This window comes from Dendrobates tinctorius, unplaced genomic scaffold (assembly GCF_039654945.1).
Source record: "Dendrobates tinctorius isolate UK_male_01 unplaced genomic scaffold, ASM3965494v1 ptg000103l, whole genome shotgun sequence".
Classification (NCBI taxonomy): Eukaryota; Metazoa; Chordata; class Amphibia; order Anura; family Dendrobatidae; genus Dendrobates; species Dendrobates tinctorius.
The window spans coordinates 20,977,927-21,002,192 of record NW_027361771.1 but is presented as its reverse complement, the minus strand read 5'-3'; the positions used below and the strand labels follow the sequence as shown (position 1 = coordinate 21,002,192).

The following is a 24,266-nucleotide window of genomic DNA, read 5'->3' as shown; positions in this document are numbered from 1 at the left end:
CCACCTCAGGCCGCTCTGAGGTCCGGCAGAGGCCCTGTACGTCGCAGCTCCCGGTGGCCGCCGCCACCCACCTCAGGCCGCTCCGAGGTCCGGCAGAGGCCTTATGTCTTGCGGCTCCCGGTGGCCGCAGCCACCCTCCCCAGGCCGCTCGGCAGGGGGCTCTCCTTCAGAGGCAGCCCCCCTTTCTTTTTCTATCTTCCTGGAATCGGCAGACTTCCCTTGTCCGATCTTCACTGCCTCTCCCCACTAACCCTCAAGGCCCGCCAACCCCGGAGGTAGTGCTTCGGGGGAAGCCCGCACAAGGCCTCGACCCAGCCGAGGCAGGGAGCCCCGCTGCCTATTACCGGACTGGCTCGGTTCCCGGCATCCCGCGTCGACTGCAGGTACGTGCTGTAGGTTCCCCATCAGGGACAGGAAACCAACTGATGTGGGAGAGAGGTACCGCCTTTTTCATCTGTAGGTTTCCTGGCCCTGAGGGCGAATCCCTCTCTCTCCGTGGTGCCGTCATTGGAGAAAGAGAAAAATAATATAAACAATTATGTTTTATTCACTGACTGCAATCAGATTTGTAATAAAATGATGAAAAAGGGTTGCAGGAATGAAACAACGAAGTTAGAAGTTGAAAACATTCTTATGACTATGTATGAAAACCTGTTAGCATTATAGTGATTTTACAAAATCAAACCAGTAGGACAGGATCAGATTTGCAAATAGCTTCATTTATCCATAATCGGGCAAGCAAATACTCAGTATAAGTATTATTACAATTGGACCTGCAAACATGTCTATGCTCTGTACATATCCTTTTTTATTTTCTCTATCTGAAGTATACTTTGGGAGTATTACCCAATGAAAGCCTCCAATGTAAAAACTAAATGTGAACCCCTAACTACTAAAATTCTACTTAAAATATCCACAGGATTAAATCCCAAGATGTTATAGAGGAAACATCTGTATATCACATTATATTGGTTGCAACAGTCGAATGCTATAAATCCAGACTGACACAGCTATGGGTATATGAAATGCCCAAGAAGATAGCCGTATAAAGCTATTTTTGGTTCTATTCAACGACTTGGCTGAAAATGGTGCCAGGTATGGAGAGGAGGAGAATGGTAAATCCCTTTGCAATGATCCAGATCTTTCATTTTTCTCCTATTTTACACTGGCATGGATTCTTGAGAATTAACGATGCCCAACAGGATTAAAAAAAAATGTAGCGTATGCAATGTAAATAACTGACAGCCTGATGACTTTCATCATGACGCAGTCATGGCACTGTCATCTTCCTGGTAAATGTAAGTTCAGGAATTATGAAGAGAAAACCACAACTTTACCGTCACAAAGACGCAGACCATACAAATCAACAGAACGAAACCACCAAATGCCACAAAAGGGAACTTGAGGTCCAGAAGAAGACAATATCATCTGAACTAAACTGGCAGCTGGGCTTCATTACTTTTTTTTTTATTTTAGATTGGTCAATGTGTCATGAGAAAATCAGGGTACATGATCTAATGAAGTGTGTATAGTGACTGCTTATTTTATCCACCATTATTGACTTGGTGTCCTGCCTAGCTGTACAAGCGCGATTATAAGGAAGTCTGAGAATGTCAATATGGGGCTGAACTGCATCACTGGATCCAGCCCATGGACCTGAGCAGCACTGTTTCTGGAATCAACCAGCATCTATGAAATGCATCACTGCATGCCCCCTTTCTGTTCGGTAGAGAACAAGCTGCTGTTTTGGGGGATCAACTATCCCAATGTCAGGGGCGCACTGGATGAAAAGTCCAGCACATTCCTAAAATCCAAACTTTATTGTTGTGACAAACAACTTGTGTAGTTCAAGACGCGTCTCATATCAAAGGCTCTGCGTATTACATTTTAATGTATTGATCTACCAGAAAAAGGAGATTTTTGTGTACTGACCGTAAAATCTCTTTCTCTTAGCCTCTAATTGGGGACACAGAACTGTGGGTGTATGCGGCTGTCCACTAGGAGGCGACACTATGCATAATCTGAAAAAGATTAACTTTGGCTCCTCCTCTGCAGTATACACCCCTGGACGGCGTCAGCCTTCTCCAGTTTTGTGCAACAGCATTAGGAGGAACGTAACACAAATAACATAACCATGCCTGTAATAAGGCCATTATGTACGAGCTCAAAGAACAATATGAGAACTCAACTAACTACGGCCCGTAAGGGCAACAGGGTGCGAGCTGTGTCCCCCAATTAGAGGCTAAGAGAAAGAGATTTTACGGTGAGTGCACAAAAATCTCCTTTTCTCTGTCGCCTCATTGGGGGACACAGAACTGTGGGACGTCCCAAAGCAGTCCCTGGGTGGGAAGCAATGGACGAATATTGTGCTGACAGGCCCCTATACTTGGGGTATTGCCGCCTGCAGAACCCGTCTACCAAGGCCCGCATCCGCTGAGGACTGGATATGCACTCTGTAGTGTTTTGTAAACGTGTGCAGGCTAGTTCAAGTGGCCGCCCTACACACTTGTTGAGCCGAGGCTTGGTGCCGAATGGCCCAGGAGGCTCCTACCGCCCGCGTAGAGTGTGCCGTGATACCGGCCGGAAGAGGAGAATTGTTAAGGCGGTAAGCCTCTTGAATGGTGGACTTAATCCACCTGGCAAGGGTGGCTTTGGAAGCCGGTAGACCTTTGCGCACGCCTTCCGGAAGAAGGAAAACTGAATCAAACTTCCGGAAGGGAGCAGTCCTAGATACGTATATACGCGATGCCCTGACAAGGCCAAGCGTATGCAGAGCCTTCTCCACTCTATGAACCGGAACCGGGCAAAGAGATGGCAGTGAGATTTCCTCACTGAGGTGGAAGCTGGACACAACCTTCGGAAGGAAGGATGGGACTGTACGGAGAACCAAAACCACCTTGTCCTGGTGGAAAGCCAGGAAGGGTCGTCTGCAGGAAAGTGCTGAAGTTCGGGCACCCTGCTTAGCGAGGTGATTGCCACCAAAAGGACAACTTTCTGTGATAGAAGGCGGAGTGAGACCTCCTTAAGGGGTTCGAAAGGAGGTGCCTGCAGTGCTGTCAGGACCAGGTTGAGGTCCCACGTCTCCAATGGAATTGTAGGGGGGAACCAATCGGGAAAGCCCTTGGAGAAAAGTCCTCACTTGCGGCTTGTTAGCAATGCGCCTCAAAGAGCACTGACAGCGCTGACTCCTGGCTCTTAAGCGAGCCGAGGGATAGCCTGGCGTCTAGGCCCGACTGAAGGAAACCAAGAACTTTTGGGAGAGAGTAGGGGAGTGGAATCTGTCCACGCGATTCGCTCCAGGTAAGGAAAGCTCTCCAGGTACGGTAGTAAATCTTGGCGGAAGCTGGCTTCCGTGCCCTGATCATGGTTTTAATAACGTCCGGTGAAAAACCTGCCTGGGTTAGAACCCAGGTCTCAATGGCCACGCCGTCAAATTGAGAGCCCCTGAGTTCTGATGGTAGAACGGGCCTTGTGACAGAAGGTCGGGACGGATGGGGAGACGCCAGGGGGCGTCTGCTGTGAGTTGTACGACGTCGGCGTACCATGTACGCCTGGGCCAGTCTGGCGCGATCAGGATGGCTGGGACTCATTGTTTGATCTTCCTCAGGACTCTGGAGAGCAGGGGGAGGGGTGGAAAGATGTACAGAAGCTGGAATTGGGTCCAGTCCTGAACCAGGGCATCTGCACCGAGCGACCTTGGATCGCGCGTCCTGGCCATGAAATTGGGGACCTTGGCATTGAGATGGGATGCCATTAGGTCCACGTCCGGGGTCCCCCAGCGATGACAGATCTGACGAAAGATTTTGGGATGGAGAGACCACTCCCCCGACTCCATTCCTTGTCTGCTGAGGTAGTCGGCTTCCCAGTTGTCCACACCCGGAATGTGGACCGCAGAGAGTACCGACCTCGCGTCCTCCGCCCAGTGGAGGATATGTGTCACTTCTTTCATCGGCTGGATGTTGCGGGTCCCGCCTTGATGGTTCACGTATGCCACCGCCGTGGCATTGTCCGACTGTACTCTGATATGAGAGTCTACCAGCAAGTGATGAAAAGCTCTCAATGCCAGGTAGATGGCCTGAATCTCCAGGATGTTGATGGGCATGGTCGCTTCCATTGGTGACCACTTGCCTTGCGTCCTGTGATGCAGGTGCACCGCGCCCCAACCCGTCAGGCTTGCGTCGGTGGTCAAAACCTTCCATTGACCTGAGAGAAAGGATTTTCCCCTTGGAAGCGAGGTTGGCTTGAGCCACCAGTGCAGGGACCTCCTGGTTTTCAATGTTAACCGGAACTCCCTGTCGAGGGAGAACGGATTCCTGTTCCAGGATTTGAGGATGGCCAGTTGAAGAGGCCTGAGGTGAAACTGGGCAAATGGTACCGCCTCCATTGCTGCTGCCATCCTGCCGAGCACTCTCATGGTAAACCGGAGAGATCTGGGGGAATTGCGGAGGAGTATGCGAACTCCTAGATGGAGAGCCAGTGTCTTGTCCCTGGGGAGGAGCCCCAGACTCCTGGAGGTGTGGAATAGCATCCCCAGGAAGGTCAGAGACTGACTCGGGGTAGTCGATGACTTTTGTAAATTGACTAACCATCCCAGGCGACTCAGAGTGTCTATTGTGATTGAGACGTTGACCATGCAGTCCTTGAAGGTGGGGGTCTTGATGAGAAGGTCGTCCAGGTATGGAACGACTGCTATGCCTCTGGAATGTAGAACGTCCATGGTGGCTGCCATGACCTTGGTAAACGTTCTGGGAGCTGTGGCGAGTCCGAACGGGAGGGCCACGAACTGGTAGTGGTCCTGGTGGATTGCGAATCTGGGAAATCTTTGATGGGCGGGAGCAATTGGTATATGCAGGTATGCGTCTTGTATGTCTATGCAGGCGAGATATTCTCCTTTCTCCATGGACGCAATGATTGACCGGAGGGACTCCATGCGAAAGTGACGAACCCAAACATACTTGTTGAGTTGTTTTAGGTCTAGTATGGGTCGGACGCTGCCTCCTTTCTTGGGAACTACGAACGGATTGGAGTAGAAGCGCTCGTCTGCGGGAACCGGTACTATGACTCCTGCTTGAAGGAGGGAGGAGACCGCTTGATGGAAGGCTCGAGCCTTGTGTGACGGTTTTGGGGGAACGGAGAGGAAGAACCGGTTTGGTGGGCTGGAAGTAAACTCGATCTTGTATCCGGAAGACACTATTTCCTTGACCCACCTGTCTTCTGTAATAGGCAGCTAGACCTGCTGAAAGAGTAGCAGTTGTCCTCCTACGAGTGGGGTGTCTTCCGGAGGTCGCGAGTTATGATGAGGAGAAAGTCTGAGGTTTTTTTTTTTTTTTTTTCCTTGGACTTTGCCTGGCCTGTTTTTGACTGCCAGGTCCTGTCCAGCCTCTGTGCCGCCCGTGTGTTGTCTCTGTGAGGGGAGCGGATACGATTTATGTGCTTGGCGCGAGACGGACCAGCCTGAAGAATTCCGAAAGGATCGGAAACGGGATTGGTTACGTCTTTTAATCCTGCGTTTTGGTTTTAGTTGAGGGAGAGAGGTACTCTAACCCCTGGTGGCGTTGGATATCATTGTATCCAATTTTTCACCGAAAAGACGCCCACCGAAGTACGGGACGTTTGTGAGGGACTTTTTTGAGGCCGCATCCGCTTTCCATTCCCTCAGCCAGAGAATACGCCGGCTTGTGATGGTGTTTGATGCTATTCCCGCTATGCCTCTTGCAGAATCCAGAGCTGCATGGATCATGTAATCTGCTACTACTGCTATTTGAACGGCCTGGTCCGGCAGCTGAGGATTTGAAGCTTGGAGGCCCTCTTGCAATTTTTGAGCCCAAGCCAGAATGGCCTTGGCCGCCCAGACTGAAGCAAATGCGGGAGCCGTAGAGGCCCCTGCCGCTTCGAGGATTGAACGAGCCATGCATTCTACCTGCCTGTCTGCTGCGTCCTTGAGGGTTGAGCTGTCTGGCAGTGAAAGAAGAGTCTATGCTGCTAGCCTAGAGACTGGGGGGTCCACTTCGGGTGGATCTGTCCACTCCTTAGTGTCCTTCTGTGGGAAGGGGTACCTTGCTTCTAAATATTTGCGATAGGCCGCAAAAAATGTTTAGTAAGTATTTTCTGAAATTCCGGGTGATTAGGGAAGACCTTAGGTGGTTTCAGAACACTCTCGAAGCAAATCTTGTGTTCTGGGGCTTCCGGGGATGGATCAGAAATGTGCAGCACCCGACAGGTGGAGGAGATTATATCCTCAACTAGCGCTGTATTGCTAGGGGGACAAGGGACCAGAGAATTCTCTGTTTCGTTGTCTGAGTTAGAGTCACATATGCCTTCCGAGTCTGTGGTCGGGAATCGTTGCGGAGATCCGCATTGTCTGTCTCTGTCAGGGGACGGACTAGGTGACCTGGAGCCACTGTGTCTCTCCCTGGAGGGGGACGACCGAGTGCTATGTGAGGACGCAGATGAATGCGACCTGTGGGTCCGCTTACGTCTGAGACTGTCGGAAGTGGCATGTCCCTTTGCTGGGTAACGTTCATAGCCGAGACATGACCCTGCAAAGCCTGCAGTAGTGTAGAGGTCAGGCTATGTATGGACTGTGTCATAGACTGCGACATCTGAGTAGCCCATTCCGGTATGGAAGAAGACACAGAAGCGTTGGTTCTGACCCAGTGTTTTGGACACAGTCCCGGCAGTGTGGGTACGTGATGCCCCTGGGGTGGGTGGTCTTGCAGGCTGTGCAGAATGCATAAAAGCAGTCTTGCCTGTTTTTCTTCCTTGAGCCCGGCATAACGCACAGAGGCTGGCTAGCAGGGGTCCTACAGGGGTGGCTATGCAGAGGGGAGAACTTATAAGTAATATGAATGCACAGCTGAGTAAACAGAACCCAGCTGTGATCTTACCCCACCAGTGTGCCCCTAAGTCCAGCGCCGACAAATCACAGTCCTGTGCCCCCCGGAGACTGCTGTATGGCTGTCAGCTAGGTTTCCTGCTGCAGCAAGATGGCCACCGGGATTCTGAGGTGGAGGGGGAAGGGGGCGGAGAGCTGAAAAGGGCGCGCTGAGCTATGTAAAAATGCGCCCTTCCTGCCTCGATCCGCCCCTTCTATGACACTGCAGAGTGTCATTTTCGTCATCCGGGGGGGGGCGGTAATAAGGCGGCGACTTCGGCTAGGCCGAAGCCGCAGCCTAAATTTGATACCTCATGCCCAGAAGGGCTCCAGGATGGCGCGGTTGTCCGGGGGGGGGGTCGGATTCAAACCAGACCCCCCCGGATTGAACGGTAGGCTAGCGGTGGGGTCATGAGCGCAAACTGGGCCCTGTGGGGTGTCCCTTTGAGGCGCTATGCAGCTGGTGCTGCGGCAGAGACGGGCGCAGGGAGCCCTGTCTCTGACAAGTGCCATGCCTGCCTGCACCTCCCCCGCTCCCAACAGGAGCCCGCAGCTGGGCTGGGATCCCTGGACTTGTAAGTGGCCGAATGGTGCCTGGTACAGGCCCTACCTGCGGTGTCTCAACCTAATGCCCCCAGAGGGGGATTAGGGAGGGTGCTGCTGTCACCGTCAGGGGGCTTCATCCTATCCTCGACCTCAACCCAGAGCCCAAGGGTACTGGGGAAGGAGGGGGGGGGGTCTCGACTTCGAACCAGTACCCGAGGGACTGGGGAAGGAGCGACATGGGGAATAGCCATCTCGACCTCAACCGGGTACCCCTTAATAGGGGACCGAGGAGGGAGCCATGCCGGGAGTCTCGCTGGAGACCCGCTTTTCTTCATCTGTAATCCGTTGAAAAAAATCAAGGAAAAAACGGAGTAAAAAATCTTAGGTGTGCCTCCTTGCGAAACTAAGCAAAAACTGGAGAAGGCTGACGCCGTCCAGGGGTGTATACTGCAGAGGAGGAGCCAAAGTTGATCTTTTTCAGATTATGCATAGTGTCGCCTCCTAGTGGACAGCAGCATACACCCATGGTTCTGTGTCCCCCAATGAGGCGACAGAGTAATAGGTATTTTATGAATATGCTGGACTTTTGACCACCTAATGATTGAATGCTTTGCTAATTCATCGTGTAGTTGTAAGCATATTTATACTGGCAAATAGGGAATACGATTCCTATGAACGATCATTTGCTGACTTTTGGCTTCTGTAAAGGGCCAGAAGACAGGGCTGTGGAGTCGGTAAGCCAAACCTGCGACTCCGACTCCTCAATTTCCCTTCCACCGACTCCACGACTCCGACATATATTGCTTATATTTAATGTAATAAACTATGTAAGTGGCAAAAAACAGTTTTCAACAAAAACATACTAAACAACATTTGTGCAGTCTATGAATTTGTTCTAAGAAATAGAATTGCCTCCACCAGATCCTCCTTCATAGATGACCTAAAATCTGACCTAATAATTTTAAGGCCAGAGAACAACCTCTCTACACTAACTTGGGTTGGAGGCAAAGCCGTTACCACATGGGCAACATCTCTAACAATTTCCAAGTATAAAGGAATTGCCTCATGCACAGTCAGTTTTGATGAACGGTTGAATTTTTCTTTTTCTTTGAGAGCAAGTGAAACATTTTGCTGAAATATGGTCAATCTGCTTGTTATAGGAGACGGAGTGAATTCTTTTTCCTTGCAGCAACGCTTTGCCTGCTCCATATCATCCAAATACTTGTCAGGTCAAACTCCTCATCTGATGAGGATGAAAATATGGCAGCAGTAGCACTGTCAGGACCCAAGTCCTCTTGCGCCTGGCAGTCCTCCTGTAGGCCACTCATCCTAACTGCTACCTCAGTCAGAGCTTCTTTTCCTTTAGTAAGCTGTTGATCATCAAGCAATATACGATGACTTGGGTACACAAACAGCTGCCAGAAAAATTTTATTTTCCAATAGCTGTGTCTCTCTCCGTTTCATTGAAGCAGAAATGCCATCTGCGATTAAATCTCCTCTTTGGGACAGGCAAAATAGCAAGTTCTTCCACTCCCTTATGAAAATGCCAGGAGTTAAATCCTCAGCTTGTAATTTTTTAGTCACGGTAAATAGGTGATTAAGCAATCCCTTCAATTCAGCCACCTGTGTCCATTGACCTTCATTTAGGGTTACCTGAGGGTTCGCCATATCTATAAGAAACGGTTTTAGCCAGGATCAAAACTAGGGGGGGGGGGGGGGCAGAACCTCATACTGTTCCGCAGAATCTCATACTGCACACCTCAGCTGCTGCAGAACCTTATACTGCACACCCCTACACTTGAAAATAAAGCCTGCACCTTAAGATGTGGTGAATGCAGTCTATTTATTCCAACTATCAATTGATGTTGATGTGTTACTGAAGACGAGTAATGCCTGTTCTGGGCGTCCTTTTGGGCAGCTATGAGGTGTACCTGACTGGTGCTAAAAAAAAAAAAAAAAAAGGAGTGTTAGTCTGTGTGCTACCCGGCTTTCATTCTTTTTGGTACAGATAAGATATGGATAGACAGATATGGATAAATGGATAGATAGAGCAGATTTCTAATCTGCTTTTGCTATTGAAAACATTATCTATGAGCTCAAAAACCTTTCAGGTGATTCGGTTTTTTAAAAAGCTGATCTGCTTTTGCAGCTGAAAAACGTATCCTCAAAAAACGCAGCAAAAACGCTGTGTGTGAATGTAGCCTTAGATCAGGAATAGAACAGCCATTTATAGGACATTTCATAACTTTCCCAAATTCCTATGAAAAAATATTCAGCACATTCTGCATTGAACTACTGTACACAATTTATTTATTTTAGGAGTCGGACCATTTTATACCGACTCCACCAAAATGAGCTCCGACTCCGACTCCACAGCCCTGCCAGAAGAGATCAGTTCCCACTGATGACTGATACTTGACTAATCCATATTTTTAATACCCCCAATACAGACAAATTAGAGGTTGTAGGTAAGGACTATGGATGAATCAGTCTAAAATTATGAAAGGCTTCAAATCCTACCTTTGGATAACGCTCCAATTTCTCCTTTTGCTGTGCCTCCCTCAAAGCTTTAGTCAATAGAGGAGCTTCTTCAAGCCGCTTCCTAATGAGAGAAATTATATTAGACAGGTAATCTAGTTTAACAAAAATCTATACCATTTAAAGAGTAGAATTAAATTTTAGCTAACATTCAGTGGAGGATCAATCTTATGGCTTCTTAAAAGGGGAGTCAAGCAAGTCATAGCCACTAAGTCCCCTTCACCTGAAAAGGGAAGAGTTGCAATTTTCTGCACAGTGTCAACTCTTAAGGCCCCATCACACACAGCGATATCGCCAGAGAGATCACTGATTTTGTGACGCCACAGTGATCTCGCCAGCGACATCGCTGTGTGTGACATGGATCGGCGATCGGCCCCCCTGCCGGGTATTGCTGATCGTTCAGGATCGTCCTGGGCCGTTTTTTGATTGCTGGTCTCCCGCTGGCCAGCGCGCATCGCTGCGTGTGGCAGAGGGAGAGCAACGATCAGCGACGCTGCACGCTGATTTCCAATGTAAACAGCGTTTATCCAGGAGCCGCGCGGCTCTTAGATACCCGCTGTTTACATTGGAAAGCAGTGTGCTCGCTGGTCCTGATCGCTGGTGGGGCTGTCTATGTGACAGCTCACCAGCGATCAGCTAACTATGTCCCAGCGATCCCATCCACGTCGAATCTTTGGTGGGATCCCTGGGACTTTGCTCCATGTAACGGGGCCTTATACAGGAGCTGGGAGACCACTGAGGTCATTCTCATTATCAGTGAGCATTCCTGCAGCAGGACCATCAAAATCAGCAAGTAATTGCATGGCCTAGTAATGGTCAGACAACGTTAATCAACTTTCAGGACTACAAATAGGGTATTTGAGGCAATTGATATAAATCACCTATGAAACCCCATTTGTGCAAGTGTATCAAATGTGACCATGTATTAGAATTAAGGTGGATTTTCAAGGTATTGTTCAGGCCATCTTCCTTCCTTCTACAGAACATCAGCATAAATGAACTACTATCTAAATAAGCCAGTTGTATAGCTGGTTATTATTTAAAGGACTAATTCTGTCTACACAAATATAAACTAGATAGCTGACAAATATTAGATAGCCGTGAGCCACTATTCACCAACAAGGGAGACAGCATTTTACAAGCAGCAGATCTTACTTTTAACAATCTTATAATGTGAATGGTAAAAGTAGCAATGCAGTCTCAATAATTGACAAGCATGGAGACTAGTGAAAATGCCTTAAAGGGGGTTCCAGTTTACCTAAATTATCATTTATCTGCTGGATAGGTCATAATAGTTAGAGCAGTGAGAGTGACGCTTTCCCTCTTCTCCCAGTTTTGCAACAACGCAGCCAAAAGGAGTTTACTTGAGTAGTAGGTCACCACTCCAGTCTATGATACTGGCAGAGATTACTATTGACTATCTTCAGTTCCACTGACTCAGAGTGGCACGGCAGGGTTCAGCAGAATGGTGCAGCAGGGTGACTAACTGCTTCATGTAATGTCCCCTGAATGTGACCTTGAAGTAAGGGAAAAAAGACCCATATCCATCCAATAACTATGACCAACCTCTGCATAAACAGCAATTTATGCAAACCAGAATACCTCTCTAAGCATTTCCAATATTTGCTATATCTTTCAATTTCTGAGATATAATTTACAACTTGTACCATTTCCATTATAGATTTACTAAAACTAAGTTCTGCAGCTGATCTCATTCACACATACAGCTCTGGCAGTTTTATAAAAATCAGCTACTCTACATGTCTGACAGCCATTCCATTCCAGTGTCAGTTGAATTCCAACCAGAGTACACCACATTATACTTAATGTGCTTCTGATTAGGTGATCAATTGAACCAAATCTTATTTAACGAAGGAAAGTATAGAAAACCCTGCTGTGGTGTTCACAATCCTTTTTCAATAGGACAAGCTGGATGGCAAAACAAGTGCTAGTAATCCCAAAAGTATCCCAAAAGTAATAGGAATGAAAAAATAACTTTTAACCATGCTAAAAGAGTTGAAAAGAAGGGCTCAATTCTGGCTTTACTAGCACAGGCATGCAGTGAGCGCCATGTTGCCTCCATCTTTAAAATTTCTAAGACGGCAGTTCATTACAACAACGTCAAGCAGCAGACATTGAGGACAATAAAGCTACAGACCGGCAGAGGGCGAAAACGACTCTCCAGTGACATCTTATCCGAATGTCACTCAGCAACCACAGGATGACATCAAGTGACTTACAAAAGGAAAGGCAAATGGCAGCTGGGATGAAGTGCAGAGCAAGAACAGTTCGTAACAGGCTCCTAGAGGCAGGGCTCAAGTCATGTAAAGGTAGAAAAAAGCCTTTCATCAATGAGAAGCAAAGGAGAGCCAGGCTGAATTTTGCCAAAGACCATAAGGATTGGACCATAGATGAGTCTAATTTTCAGCTTTGCCCAACACCTGGTCGTCTAATGGTTAGACGGAAACCTGGAGAGGCGTACAAGGCACAGTGTCTTGCACCCACTGTGAAATTTGGTGGAGGATCGGTGATGATCTGGGGATGCTTCAGCAAGACTGGAATTGGGCAGGTTAATCTTTGCGAAGGACGTATGAATCGAGCCACAATACAAGGTTATCCTGGTAAAACAGTTGATTTCTTCTGCTCAGGCAATGTTCCCCACTCTGAGGACTGTTTTTTCCAGCAGGACAATGCACCATGCCACACTGCTAGGTCAAGCAATGTGTGGATAAAGGGTCACCACATGAAATCCCTGTCATGGCCAGCCCAATCTCCAGACATGAACCCCATTGAAAACCTCTGGAATGTAATCAAGAGGAAGATGGATAGTCACAAGCCATCAAACAAAGAGGAACTGCTTAAATTTTTGTACCAAGAGTGGCATAAGGTCACCCAAAAGCAGTGTGAAAGACTGGTGGAAAAAATGCCAAGACACATGAAAGCTGTGATTAAAAATCATGGTTATTCCACAAAATATTGATTTCTGAACTCTTCCTGAGTTAAAACATTAATATCGTTGTTTCTAAATGATTATGAATTTGTTTTCTTAGCATCATTTGAGGTCTGCAAGCACTGCATTTTTTGTTTTGACATTTCTCATTTTCTGAAAATAAATACAAAATTTAGTGCTTGGAAATTCGAAGACATGTTGTCAGTAGTTTATAGAATAAAAGAGCAATTTACATTTTACTCAAAAATATGCCTATAAAGGGAAAAATCGGACAAACTGAAAATTTTGCAGTCGTCTCTTATTTTTTGCCAGAGCTGTATGTGTGTCAGGGTCAGAAAATGTGCAAGACGAAGCCTAGAGTCCATTATAAAAATATGAAAACTGTGATTCCATAGAAGTAAAATAAAAAAATAACAGGCTGGTTCACCTTTCACCTCTGAGTTCAGCAAATCTTCTCCTTACATCATCCATTGTGACTTCAAAAAAGTTATCTGGGAGCTCCATATAACTGGCACTCATACTTTCCCCCAAATCCAAGTGGCACACAAGGCTCTGTCTATCTAATGGCTAAAACGATAAAACAAAATTTCATTTTCAGATTTTACACCTTAGAAGGATATTCCAAGAGCACTATATTCATTCTTCATTATTTACCATGTACAGTGGCATGTATCTGATAATTGGACAGAACTGTAACACCAGTCCCAGCTAATACTGAAAGTACAGCGCCATGATTGGTAAATAATGGAGAATTTGGAGTTCAGCCCCAAGATTGCTCTTCTTTCTATTTTTCCCTCTTCAATTGGTTCTCAAAAAAAGATACGATAGTCTCCGATTTTATTTAACTGCAGCTCGGTCAGTGATTCCAAGACATTGGAAACAACTCATACTTCCCTAATGTCAGAATAGTTTGCAGATATGGTTAATATTTGTAGGATGGAAGAACTCACAGTTGAAAGCTCTGGACGTGGTGATTGTGGAGCGACTGGATCCTGTTTCAGGACTCAGTGGATTTTTATAAACTATTCCAGTAGATGGGTCGGACTATCGTGAAGTGTTTCTGGGTTGTTGATGTGTGCTTATTTCACGATTGTCTCCTCATTTCCCTCATCTTTCCCTCCCTTTTTCCATACCACTTTTCCCTGTTACCCCCCACTTCTTTCATCCGTCGTCTCCCTCCTAATCCTCCCACTCTTCCTAAAAAAATGTTATTTAATTTTTGTTTTCTCTTCTCTTTCTTTAGCTAACCTCTATGTTGGAATTTTCAGAATAATTTTTGGAATGCTGGTATTAAAATTTAGGTAGTTTCTTTTTTGCAGCTGCAACATGGAGCAACCTGTTGATATTTCGGCATGAAAAAGTCCTGCGTGACTTATTTGATCACAATATATTTGGTCGTATGTTATGTTTCTTTTTTTGTATTTTCAAAATTGATTAATAAAAGCTAATTGAACATAAATAATGGAGAGGATTCTGCGAGCACTGCCGCTCCTCAATCACCAGGGGTGCCAGATATCCACCCAGCGGATAGGAGGGTAGGCTATTAATGTTATAGTCACGAAGAAACCCCTTAGATGTAAAAAGTGTCAGGCCAATGTAATATTAGAAAATCCCAACAATATTCTCCAGTGCTCACCCCCAAATCACTTTCCTCTTCATTAGTCTTGTATTTCTTTGCCTTAGAAGGGCCTGGACTTTGGAAAGGCTCTTGGGTTGTGGCAGTGGGCATATTAGCTTCTGTAGGGACATTGGCACCTCCTAGACGTTGGCCACCACCTTGAAAAGGCATAAATGAAGTCACCTGAGGGTGAGCAAATGATTTACATGAGCCTACAGAAGAAGGCCCAGGCTCATCACACTCCAAATCTGGCCGTCCGACCATCACATATCTTTGGTTGATAGATTGTGCTGACGATAACCCGGCATCTACTGCCTCCACAACAACAGCACTGGGATCTAGGTTTGTAGTGTCGCTGGGCTGCAGCTCTTTCTGATCAGCAGCAGTAAGTTCCTCTGCTGCTTTCTTGGTTACTGGAGGACTTTCTCTCACAGTCTTATGGGCATAAGTGTTCTTCTTTGTTTCCTCTTGAAACATCTCAGGCTGCCTGTTTCCAGAAGGCATATTCTTCCGAACTACAAACCTTGAAGAGATATAAGTTATTATTACATCTTGTTAATGCCAAATCTTAATATTAAAGTAAGGAATAGATTAGCCTCTGCAAACATTCTCACCTGATTATGGCACTTCCACTTGTAAGACCCAAAGACTGGAGGGTTGTCTGTTTTAAACATTGCTCACCTGAGACCTGAGAGATAATATATAATATCAGGACTATATTTGCCATGTACAATCTACCACAGCGGCAAAAATCCTGTATGTGTAATGAAGCCAACCTGCCTGATCCTTCACTTCACCATGGGACCATCAGACACCAGAGGCCTTTTCTGAAGGCCTTGTTCAGATGTGTTAGATTTGTTGTGGGTTGATTATTATATTTCTGCGGCAGATTTGAAGACATGCTATGAATTGGTACATCATAGATTTTACCCTTTACACAGTGATTGGTGAGATCCTCCACAAATCCGTGTCACAAGCAACATGTAACACACGTGGATTTCTCTACCAATTCACTGTACAGCATTTCTTTTTCTGTGTCTGAAGCCACGTATACAGAAACAATTACGTGTTTCTGGAGTTCTTTACTTTTCAGCTCCCTTTTTAGCGTATTTCCAAAATGATAGATTGAATGCTATTTATCCATTCTGCAAATATTGATGGCTTGTTGTTTTTAGCATCCTCATAATCCCTATAATGCATTGACATGAAAAATATATACATAACTAGTGTCAATGTGGCCAGCCCCATAGCAGCACATATTCCAGGAATTGATGACTGGAACGTAAATGGAGGAACATTAAAAATACTGATGAAAACGTTTCTGTAACAACCCGAATGTCCATGGATACAAGCGTCTCTCTCATTTGCTCTAACACAAGCTTTTAAGAGAAGTTGGGCACACACAGCGCAATGCCAACTGTATAATGAAGTCATCTGTGTTCCTTTTAAGCCCATTTTAATGATGCACTTTTATTAGAACTTCAAAGACGGTTGATGGGACTCTCTGGCCACTGTCATACATCAGTTTTTGAGATTTGAGGACACAGAGAGGTGCTAGCTGGAAACACAGGCATAAATGAATTACTCATTAACGAGCTGTCTGATGCTGTATTCTCCTGCTTGTGCATTACCTTACCTCATCCCGCATATAAATGCATACGGCAATGCTTCCAGGAGCAATCTCTTCCAAACACACCCTGAAAAATAGAAACAACACTAAAGCTAAACCTAAAATGCAGACAGAATCAGTTCATCCGTGTAGCTGGGAGCCAGAATACCCAAACCTCCCAGAAAGAACAGACCCTTGGCAAAACGCAATTTTATAAACAAGCACTTTAGATTGAAACAGCCTAGTATAGTCCTGGAGCCAGCATCTCTCAACTTGTGTACAATTCTATAGAGACCTTTCTTATTTACAGGTGTTTCTCCTCTTACTTTACTTGCCATTTTCTAGGATGGTCCATGATGACTTTTACAATTGTAAAATCTATCTCCTTAAAACCCTGATTTTTATCCAGTTGAACTACAAAAATATAAAAGTAGGTAGAAACATTCTGGCAATGCAACAGAAAGATATTCTGCAAGTAGCAGTACCGATTGGATGCTTATCTATGCAACCTACTGCTATACTGTTGTGTATGCTCCATGTGTAGAATTGCCAATACTATGTAGTTGGTGGTGAATCTTATTACTGCATTGGTATAATGTACATGAAAATTACAGTCTGCTGCAATAAAAAATTGGTATGTCAGGCCATACTACCTCCATAGAGGATAAAAGGATACCCTTTCTTGCCCTAAATTTAATAAAAGGGGGACTATGGACAAATTCAGTGTATGCTAAAACTTACTTGGCGCAAATAGTGAACAGAAACCCACAATGTCTGGCTGCTACTTCATCTTTCTTCTCTGCTAGATTTCTAAAAGTCAACATGGGTAAAACAGAATTCATTATCTTTCCCCCATCTCACTCAATCCCCCCAACAAACCTATCCATCACAGTCAGTGGCTTCCCACTCTCCCCAGTACCGTAAGCTTGCTGCCTTGGGGTAACTCTTGACTCCCATCTCTCCTTCAAACCATAAATCCAAGTCCTTTCCACTTCCTGCCGACTCCAAACCAAAAATATCTTCCGGATCCACACATTGCTTAACCAAGAGTCTGCAAAAACATTAGTGCGCATATGCCCTCATCATCTCGCGCCTCAACTACTGCCAACTCCTGCTTTGTCACCTCCCCTCTAACACCGCACCCCTCCAATCTATCCTAAAGTCTGCTGCCCGAATAATCCACCTATCCCCCTGCTTTTCCCTGGGCTTCTCCCCTCTGTCAATCCCGTCACTGGCTTCCCATTACTCAGATTCTCCAGTTCAAAACCCTAACCTTAGCATACATACATCTGAGACCTAGTCTCCCGATACTTACTAAACACAACCTCCGATCCTCACAATATATTCTTCTCTACTTCCCTCTTACCTTCTCTTTCCAAAATCACATACAAGATTTTTTACCATGCATCACCCTACTCTGGAACGCTCTACTACAACATATCAGACTCTCGCCTACTGTTGGAGACATTCAAAAGGAACCTGAAAACCTACCTCTTCCGACAAGCCTACAACCTGCAGTAACCTTTGTTCCACCATGCCGCTGCACGACTAGCTCTGCCCTCACCTATCCCTTGTAGACTGTGAGCCCTCTCGGTTAGGGTCCTACCTGTATCAGACAGCGACTTGTTTTGTTCAAGATAATTGTACTTGTTTTTTGTTATGTATACACCTTCACAAGTAAAGCACCATGGAATGGCTCTATAATAATAAATACTAATAATAATAACATGTTGGAACACCTTTCAGATTACATTATGATCATTACTGAACAAACTACAGTCTACCATGTCGGCTTTCCCGAACAAAGAGTTATGTGCTGAAGGCAACATCTTAATTTTTCACTATTTTAATATATGCATGCATTCTAATAGATAATATTGTAGTAATATATAACTAATGGTTTCTACATTTACCTAGTCTGTGGAAAATGAGTCAGGACTTCCCAAAGACTTTGGCAGCAGAGGAACTCATCCAGTAACCTTACCCCTTCTTCCAACTGCAATGCTACTCGAACTTTCTAGGACATGATGATACAAAATGGAATTGAGAAATTAATTTAAGTTCTTGAAAAAATAAAGAGACTACAAACTCTGTAATAATTTTATATAAATTACATCTTGCAAGTCTGGCTTTTTTGTAAGCAAACACCAGTAGGGAAGGTTGTGTCTATCCATCTGATGTAGTATAAGATGCCAACTATTCAAATGAATGGACAACTTTGTGATCCACTAGTTCTGCAAGAGCGGGAGCTGCAACTTCAGTTTTAAATTTATGTTAAATAACTATAATATACATTACATACTGTAGCAGTTATATAGAACCATATAGTCGTCATTAATATGGACACCAAGTCGTTCCAGTAGCAGAAATGCAACCAAGTGCACATAGTACCTGAAGAAAATGTTCATTTCATGCTATACTTAGATGCACACTGATTTAGTATCCATCTGTTATACTATGCAGACAGCAAATAAAGGAAAGGCTCTCTGCAGGGAGCACTGCCACAGCATAGCATTGTGTAAAACCAGGAAAATGCTTGTAAACGCAATATGCGCTTTAACCACAGATATTCCTTATCACCAGAAAAAGACAGACTTCTTGGAACCACGCAGAAGGCATCTCACCGTATTCTCTGCCCCTGAACGCTGCTGAGCGGAGCTCACCATCTCCAGTTTGGCATTATTGGGAAGGTTGGCAAATCGCCACTGAAGTGAGAGATCCAACACGGTCCTCTGAAATCTGCAGGTGAATGAAATGATTAATGACTTTATTATCAGTAATATTGTGGAGCTCAGAGCAAATGATCCAAACACAGACAGTGATATCCCGCCATGAACATATACAAGGAGCATGGGATCTGAGGAATTCCTTTCATAGTGTGTGCATCTTGTAAGACCTGTACCTTATTTTATTGTCTAACAATTCTAAAAAAAAAAGTCTTAAAGGTGTTTGCTGATAAGGTGATCACAGGGTGTCCTGCTACTGAGAACCACAGATCAGTTTGATCTTTGGGTGAGGGCAACAGTAGGGTTTCAATTTAGGTGCAATGCTAAAGCTAATCTGTCAGATGAGAAAAAGATTAGACGTAACAGCTTATAAAAACGAAATTCAAATCCAAACATATACTAAAAATAGTGTAGGCGTCTACGTCCAAAGATTTGAATGGCAAATCATTCGGAATTGAGACTAGAAAAAAAAACCACACAGGACATATAAAACACAATAAGATAAAAGGAACAAAAAAGAAAGGATTATTGCAAAAAGCCTTTATTAAAGGGAACTTGTCACCACATTTTTGGCTAGATCTAAACCCCCTGACTCCCCATGTAATACCCATAAACACCTTTTTTATTTGTCCTGTGCTGTATGGTAATCTGTTCGGTCCAGTCCGTCACTCCACAACTCCTCGGCTTGCTGTATGCATTCTTTGCTGTGAAGATCGTAGATTGCGTACATATTTTGCGTGTACACAATGAAATGTGACCTCGCGCGTGCACAGTATGCTTTGCCCAACTGAGGGCAAAGCCGAAAATCAATAGTGCGCATGGCCGCGAAATACTTCCGGGATATAAGAAATAACTGCGTATGCCGGCGCATGCGCACTACTGATTTTTGGCTTTGCCCTCAGTTGGGCAAAACATACTGTGTACGAGTGAGGTCACATTTCAATGCGCACGCGTCAAATATGTACGCAATCTGCGATCTTCACAGCGAAGAATGCATACAGCAAGCCGAGGAGGGGTGGAGTTACGGAACAGAGGTAATGCCCATCGGACCGGACCGAACAGATTACCATACAGAGCGGGACAAATAAAAAAGGTTTTTATGGGTGATACATGGGGAGTTAGGGGGTTTCAGAACTAGTTGTGGAACGTATAGCTGACACTCAAATTATATTTTTACCTAGTAGGCAAAAAAAATGGTGATAGGTTCCCTTTAAAGTGAATGGCAAGTTGATACAAAGTGCAAGAGTGCCCGCACTGAGGAAAAAATAAAAACTAATCAAATAAAAATAACACCATAAACAGTTAAAAGGTCAGGGACCGCCCATAAAAGTATGTATGTGTATATATATGTATGTGTATTTTTCTTTAATCCAACGTGTGTGTGTGTATGTACGTATATGTGCGTATATATACACTCACTGGCCACTTTATTAGGTACACCATGCTAGTAACGGTTTGGACCCCCTTTTGCCTTCAGAACTGCCTCAATTCTTCGTGGCAGAGATTCAACAAGGTGCTGGAAGCATTCCTCAGAGATTTTGGACCATATTGACATGATAGCATCACACAGTTGGCGCAGATTTGTCGGCTGCACATCCCTGATGCGAATCTCCCGTTCCACCACATCCCAAAGATGCTCTATTGGATTGAGATCTGGTGACTGAGGAGGCCATTTGAGTACAGTGAACTCATTGTCATGTTCAAGAAACCAATCTGAGATGATTCGAGCTTTATGACATGGCGCATTATCCTGCTGAAAGTAGCCATCAGATGTTGGGTACATTGTGGTCATAAAGGGATGGACATGGTCAGCAACAATACTCAGGTAGGCTGTGGCGTTGCAACGATGCTCAATTGGTACCAAGGGGCCCAAAGAGTGCCAAGAAAAAATTCCCCACACCATGACACCACCACCACCAGCCTGAACCGTTGATACAAGGCAGGATGGATCCATGCTTTCATGTTGTTTACGCCAAATTCTGACCCTACCATCCGAATGTCGCAGCAGAAATCGAGACTCATCAGACCAGGCAACGTTTTTCCAATCTTCTACTGTCCAATTTCGATGAGCTTGTGCAAATTGTAGCCTCAGTTTCCTGTTCTTAGCTGAGAGGAGTGGTACCCGGTGTGGTCTTCTGCTGCTGTAGCCCATCTGCCTCAAAGTTCGACGCACTGTGCGTTCAGAGATGCTCTTCTGCCTACCTTGGTTGTAACGGGTGGCAATTTGAGTCACTGTTGCCTTTCTATCAGCTCGAACCAGTCTGCCCATTCTCCTCTGACCTCTGGCATCAACAAGGCATTTCCGGCCACAGAACTGCCGCTCACTGGATTTTTTTTTCTTTTTCGGACCATTCTCTGTAAACCCTAGAGATGGTTGTGCGTGAAAATCCCAGTGGATCAGCAGTTTCTGAAATACTCAGACCAGCCCTTCTGGCACCAACAATCATGCCACGTTCAAAGGCACTCAAATCACCTTTCTTCCCCATACTGATGCTCGGTTTGAACTGCAGGAGATTGTCTTGACCATGTCTACATGCCTAAATGCACTGAGTTGCCGCCATGTGATTGGCTGATTAGAAATTAAGTCTTAACACACAGTTGGACAGGTGTACCTAATAAAGTGGCCAGTGAGTGTATATATATATATATATATATATATATATATATATATATATATATACACACACACACACATACATATGTTGGATTAAAGAAAAATAAAAGATATATACATTATTAAGTATAAAAATAAATAAATCACAAAATAAATCCAACAAAATGGTAATGCTGTAAAATAATCTTATCACACAAAATGGCCACAGATGTATACTGATAAATCCAAATGTAAGGTATGATATAATATATTCGGTCTATCTCCCAAAATGACAATAATCGTGGATCCCCCATCAAGGAAAACATAACAAGGAGGACTAACCGCTAATATGATAAATGCTTAAACACAGACCCCAGAGGAGCCTCTGCTGAATGGTGGTGTCAGCGGGTGAGTATAGCGCTTTATTAATTTTTATAAACTAAGCCACAGGTAAAATTATACTTTGTCTGGACAACCCCTTTAGTATATGTAGATCCATTATTAGCAGAAACTAATACTACACACTCACTTAAGGTTATATTCTTTTGGATTGAAATTCTGTTTCTTGCAGACTTCTTCCAGCACCTGGAAATAGACTCATCAAAACTGAGCAAATCGACAATATATGACAATAATTTAATTATATAAATACACTACCGTTCAAAAGTTTAGGGTCACTTAGAAATTTCCTTATTTTTGAAAGAAAAGCACAGTTTTTTACAATGAAGCTAACATTAAATTATTTAGAAATACACTCTATACATTGTTAATGTGGTAAATGACTATTCTGGCTGCTAACGTCTGGTTTGTAATGCAATATCTTCATAGGTGTATAGGGGCCCATTTCCAACAACCATCACTCCAGTGTTCTTATGGTACTTTGTAACTGTGTAAGAAGGCTAACGGATGGTTAGAATACCCTTGAAAACCCTTGTGCACGTATCATATTTTCTGGCGTATAAGACGACTTTTTAACCCCTGAAAATCTGCTTAAAAGTCGGGGGTCGTCTTATACGCCGAGTGCATATGGGGGGGGGGAGTGGTCCCGATGAACAAGGGAGGGTGTAAGTGGTGTTATCAACCCCCTTTTTCCTCATTGGTGGCAGCGGTGTGGCGGATCCTCCTTCAGCAGTGTGGCGCTGGCTCCTCTTTGTCCAGCGTGAGGGCGCTGCTCTCTGTCCAGCGTCGGGGCTCCTCCGGCATTTCCCCAAAGCCCGGAGGCCCATTGGTGCGATGTGGTGGCCTCCGGGAAAATAGCCGCCGGAGCCCGAGCGAGCTCAGATTCAGATCTCGCCCAGAGATCTCGGGAGACGAGATCTGAATCTGAGCATACATGGGCTCCGGTGGCCATTTTCAGGGAGGCCACAGCATCGCAGCAATGGAGCTGCCTTGGCCTCCGGGCATTGGGGAAATGCCGAAGGAGCCCCGACGCTGGACAGAGAGCCTCCGCAGCCGCCCCCAGCACAGCGCCCCCACGCTGGACAAAGAGGAGCCGCTGCCGACCCCCAGCACAGAGACCCGCAGACAGCACCGCTGCCACCAATGAGGTAAAAGGGGATTATAACACCACTTACACCCTCCCTTTGTCATCGGGACCACTCCCCCGCACCCAGCATATAAGATGACACATGGCATATAAGAAGACCCCCGACTTTTAAGAAAATTTTCTATTTTAGCTGGAAAAGTTGGGGGGTCGTCTTATATTCCGGAAAATACGGTATGTTAGCACAGCTGAAAACAGTGTGGATGATTAGAGAAGCTATTTATTAATTTATTTTACTCATTTATATAGTGCCATTAATTCCACAGCGCTTTACATACATTATAATCACTGTCCCTGATGGGGCTCACAATCTAAATTCCCTATCAGTATGTCCTATCAGCTATAAACCTGATCTTCCTTTGAGCTAGTTGAGAATCTGGAGCATTACATTTGTTGGTTCCATTAAACTCTCAAAATGGCCAGAAAAAAAGAACTTTCATGTGAAACTCGACAGTCTATTCTTGTTATTAGAAATGAAGGCTATTCCATGCGAGAAACTGCCAAGAAACTGAAGATTTTCTACAATGGTGTGTACTACTCCCTTCAGAGGAGAGCACATATAGGCTCTAACCAGAGTAGAAAGAGAAGTGGGAGGCCCCACTGCTCAACTGAGCAACAAGACGAGTACATTAGAGTCTGTAGTTTGAGAAATCGACGCCTCAAAGTCCTCAACTGGCAGCTTCATTAAATAGTACACGCAAAATGCCAGTGTCAATGTCTACAGTGCAGAGGCGACTCCAGGATTCTGGCCTTCAGGGCAGAGTGGCAAAGAAAAAGCCATATCTGAGACTGGCCAATAAAAGGAAAAGATTAATATGGGCACAAGAACAGACATTGGACAGAGGAAGATTGGAAAAAAGTGTTATGGACAGATGAATCCAAGTTTGAGGTGTTTGAATCACACAGAAGAACATTTGTGAGACGCAGAGCAACTGAAAGGATGCTGGAATAGTGCCTGACGCCATCTGTCAAGCATGGTGGAGGTAATGTGATGGTCTGGGGTTACTTTGGTGCTGGTAAAGTGGGAGATTTGTACAAGGGATTTTGAATAAGGAAGGCTATCACTCCATTTTGCAACGCCATGCCATACCCTGTGGACAGCGCTTGATTGGAGCCAATTTCATCCTACAACAGGACAATGACCCAAAGCACACCTCCAAATTATGAAAGAACTATTTAGAAAAGAAGCAGGCAGCTGGTATTCAATCTGTAATGGAGTGGCCAGCGCAGTCACCAGATCTCAACCCCACTGAGCTCTTGTGGGAGCAG

General features: G+C 45.1%; 1 protein-coding gene across 6 annotated transcripts in view; it reads right to left on the bottom strand.

The window, feature by feature from the left end:
* The window catches only part of ASPSCR1 (ASPSCR1 tether for SLC2A4, UBX domain containing), a 162,166-nt gene that overhangs the window by 111,417 nt on the left and 26,483 nt on the right, over nucleotides 1-24,266 (bottom strand). For 4 of the 6 annotated variants that reach the window (XM_073588124.1, XM_073588119.1, XM_073588120.1 and 1 more), the window contains 9 exons: nucleotides 21,984-22,039; nucleotides 18,760-18,874; nucleotides 18,049-18,152; nucleotides 16,877-16,945; nucleotides 16,163-16,223; nucleotides 15,141-15,214; nucleotides 14,545-15,049; nucleotides 13,336-13,475; nucleotides 9,941-10,022 (listed from right to left, as the gene is read on the bottom strand). In XM_073588124.1, coding sequence (XP_073444225.1) covers nucleotides 9,941-10,022; nucleotides 13,336-13,475; nucleotides 14,545-15,049; nucleotides 15,141-15,214; nucleotides 16,163-16,223; nucleotides 16,877-16,945; nucleotides 18,049-18,152; nucleotides 18,760-18,874; nucleotides 21,984-22,039 — 1,206 coding nt within the window. The remainder of the gene's footprint in view (nucleotides 1-9,940; nucleotides 10,023-13,335; nucleotides 13,476-14,544; nucleotides 15,050-15,140; nucleotides 15,215-16,162; nucleotides 16,224-16,876; nucleotides 16,946-18,048; nucleotides 18,153-18,759; nucleotides 18,875-21,983; nucleotides 22,040-24,266) is intronic. The other 2 variants (XM_073588121.1, XM_073588122.1) reach the window with 1 other exon arrangement.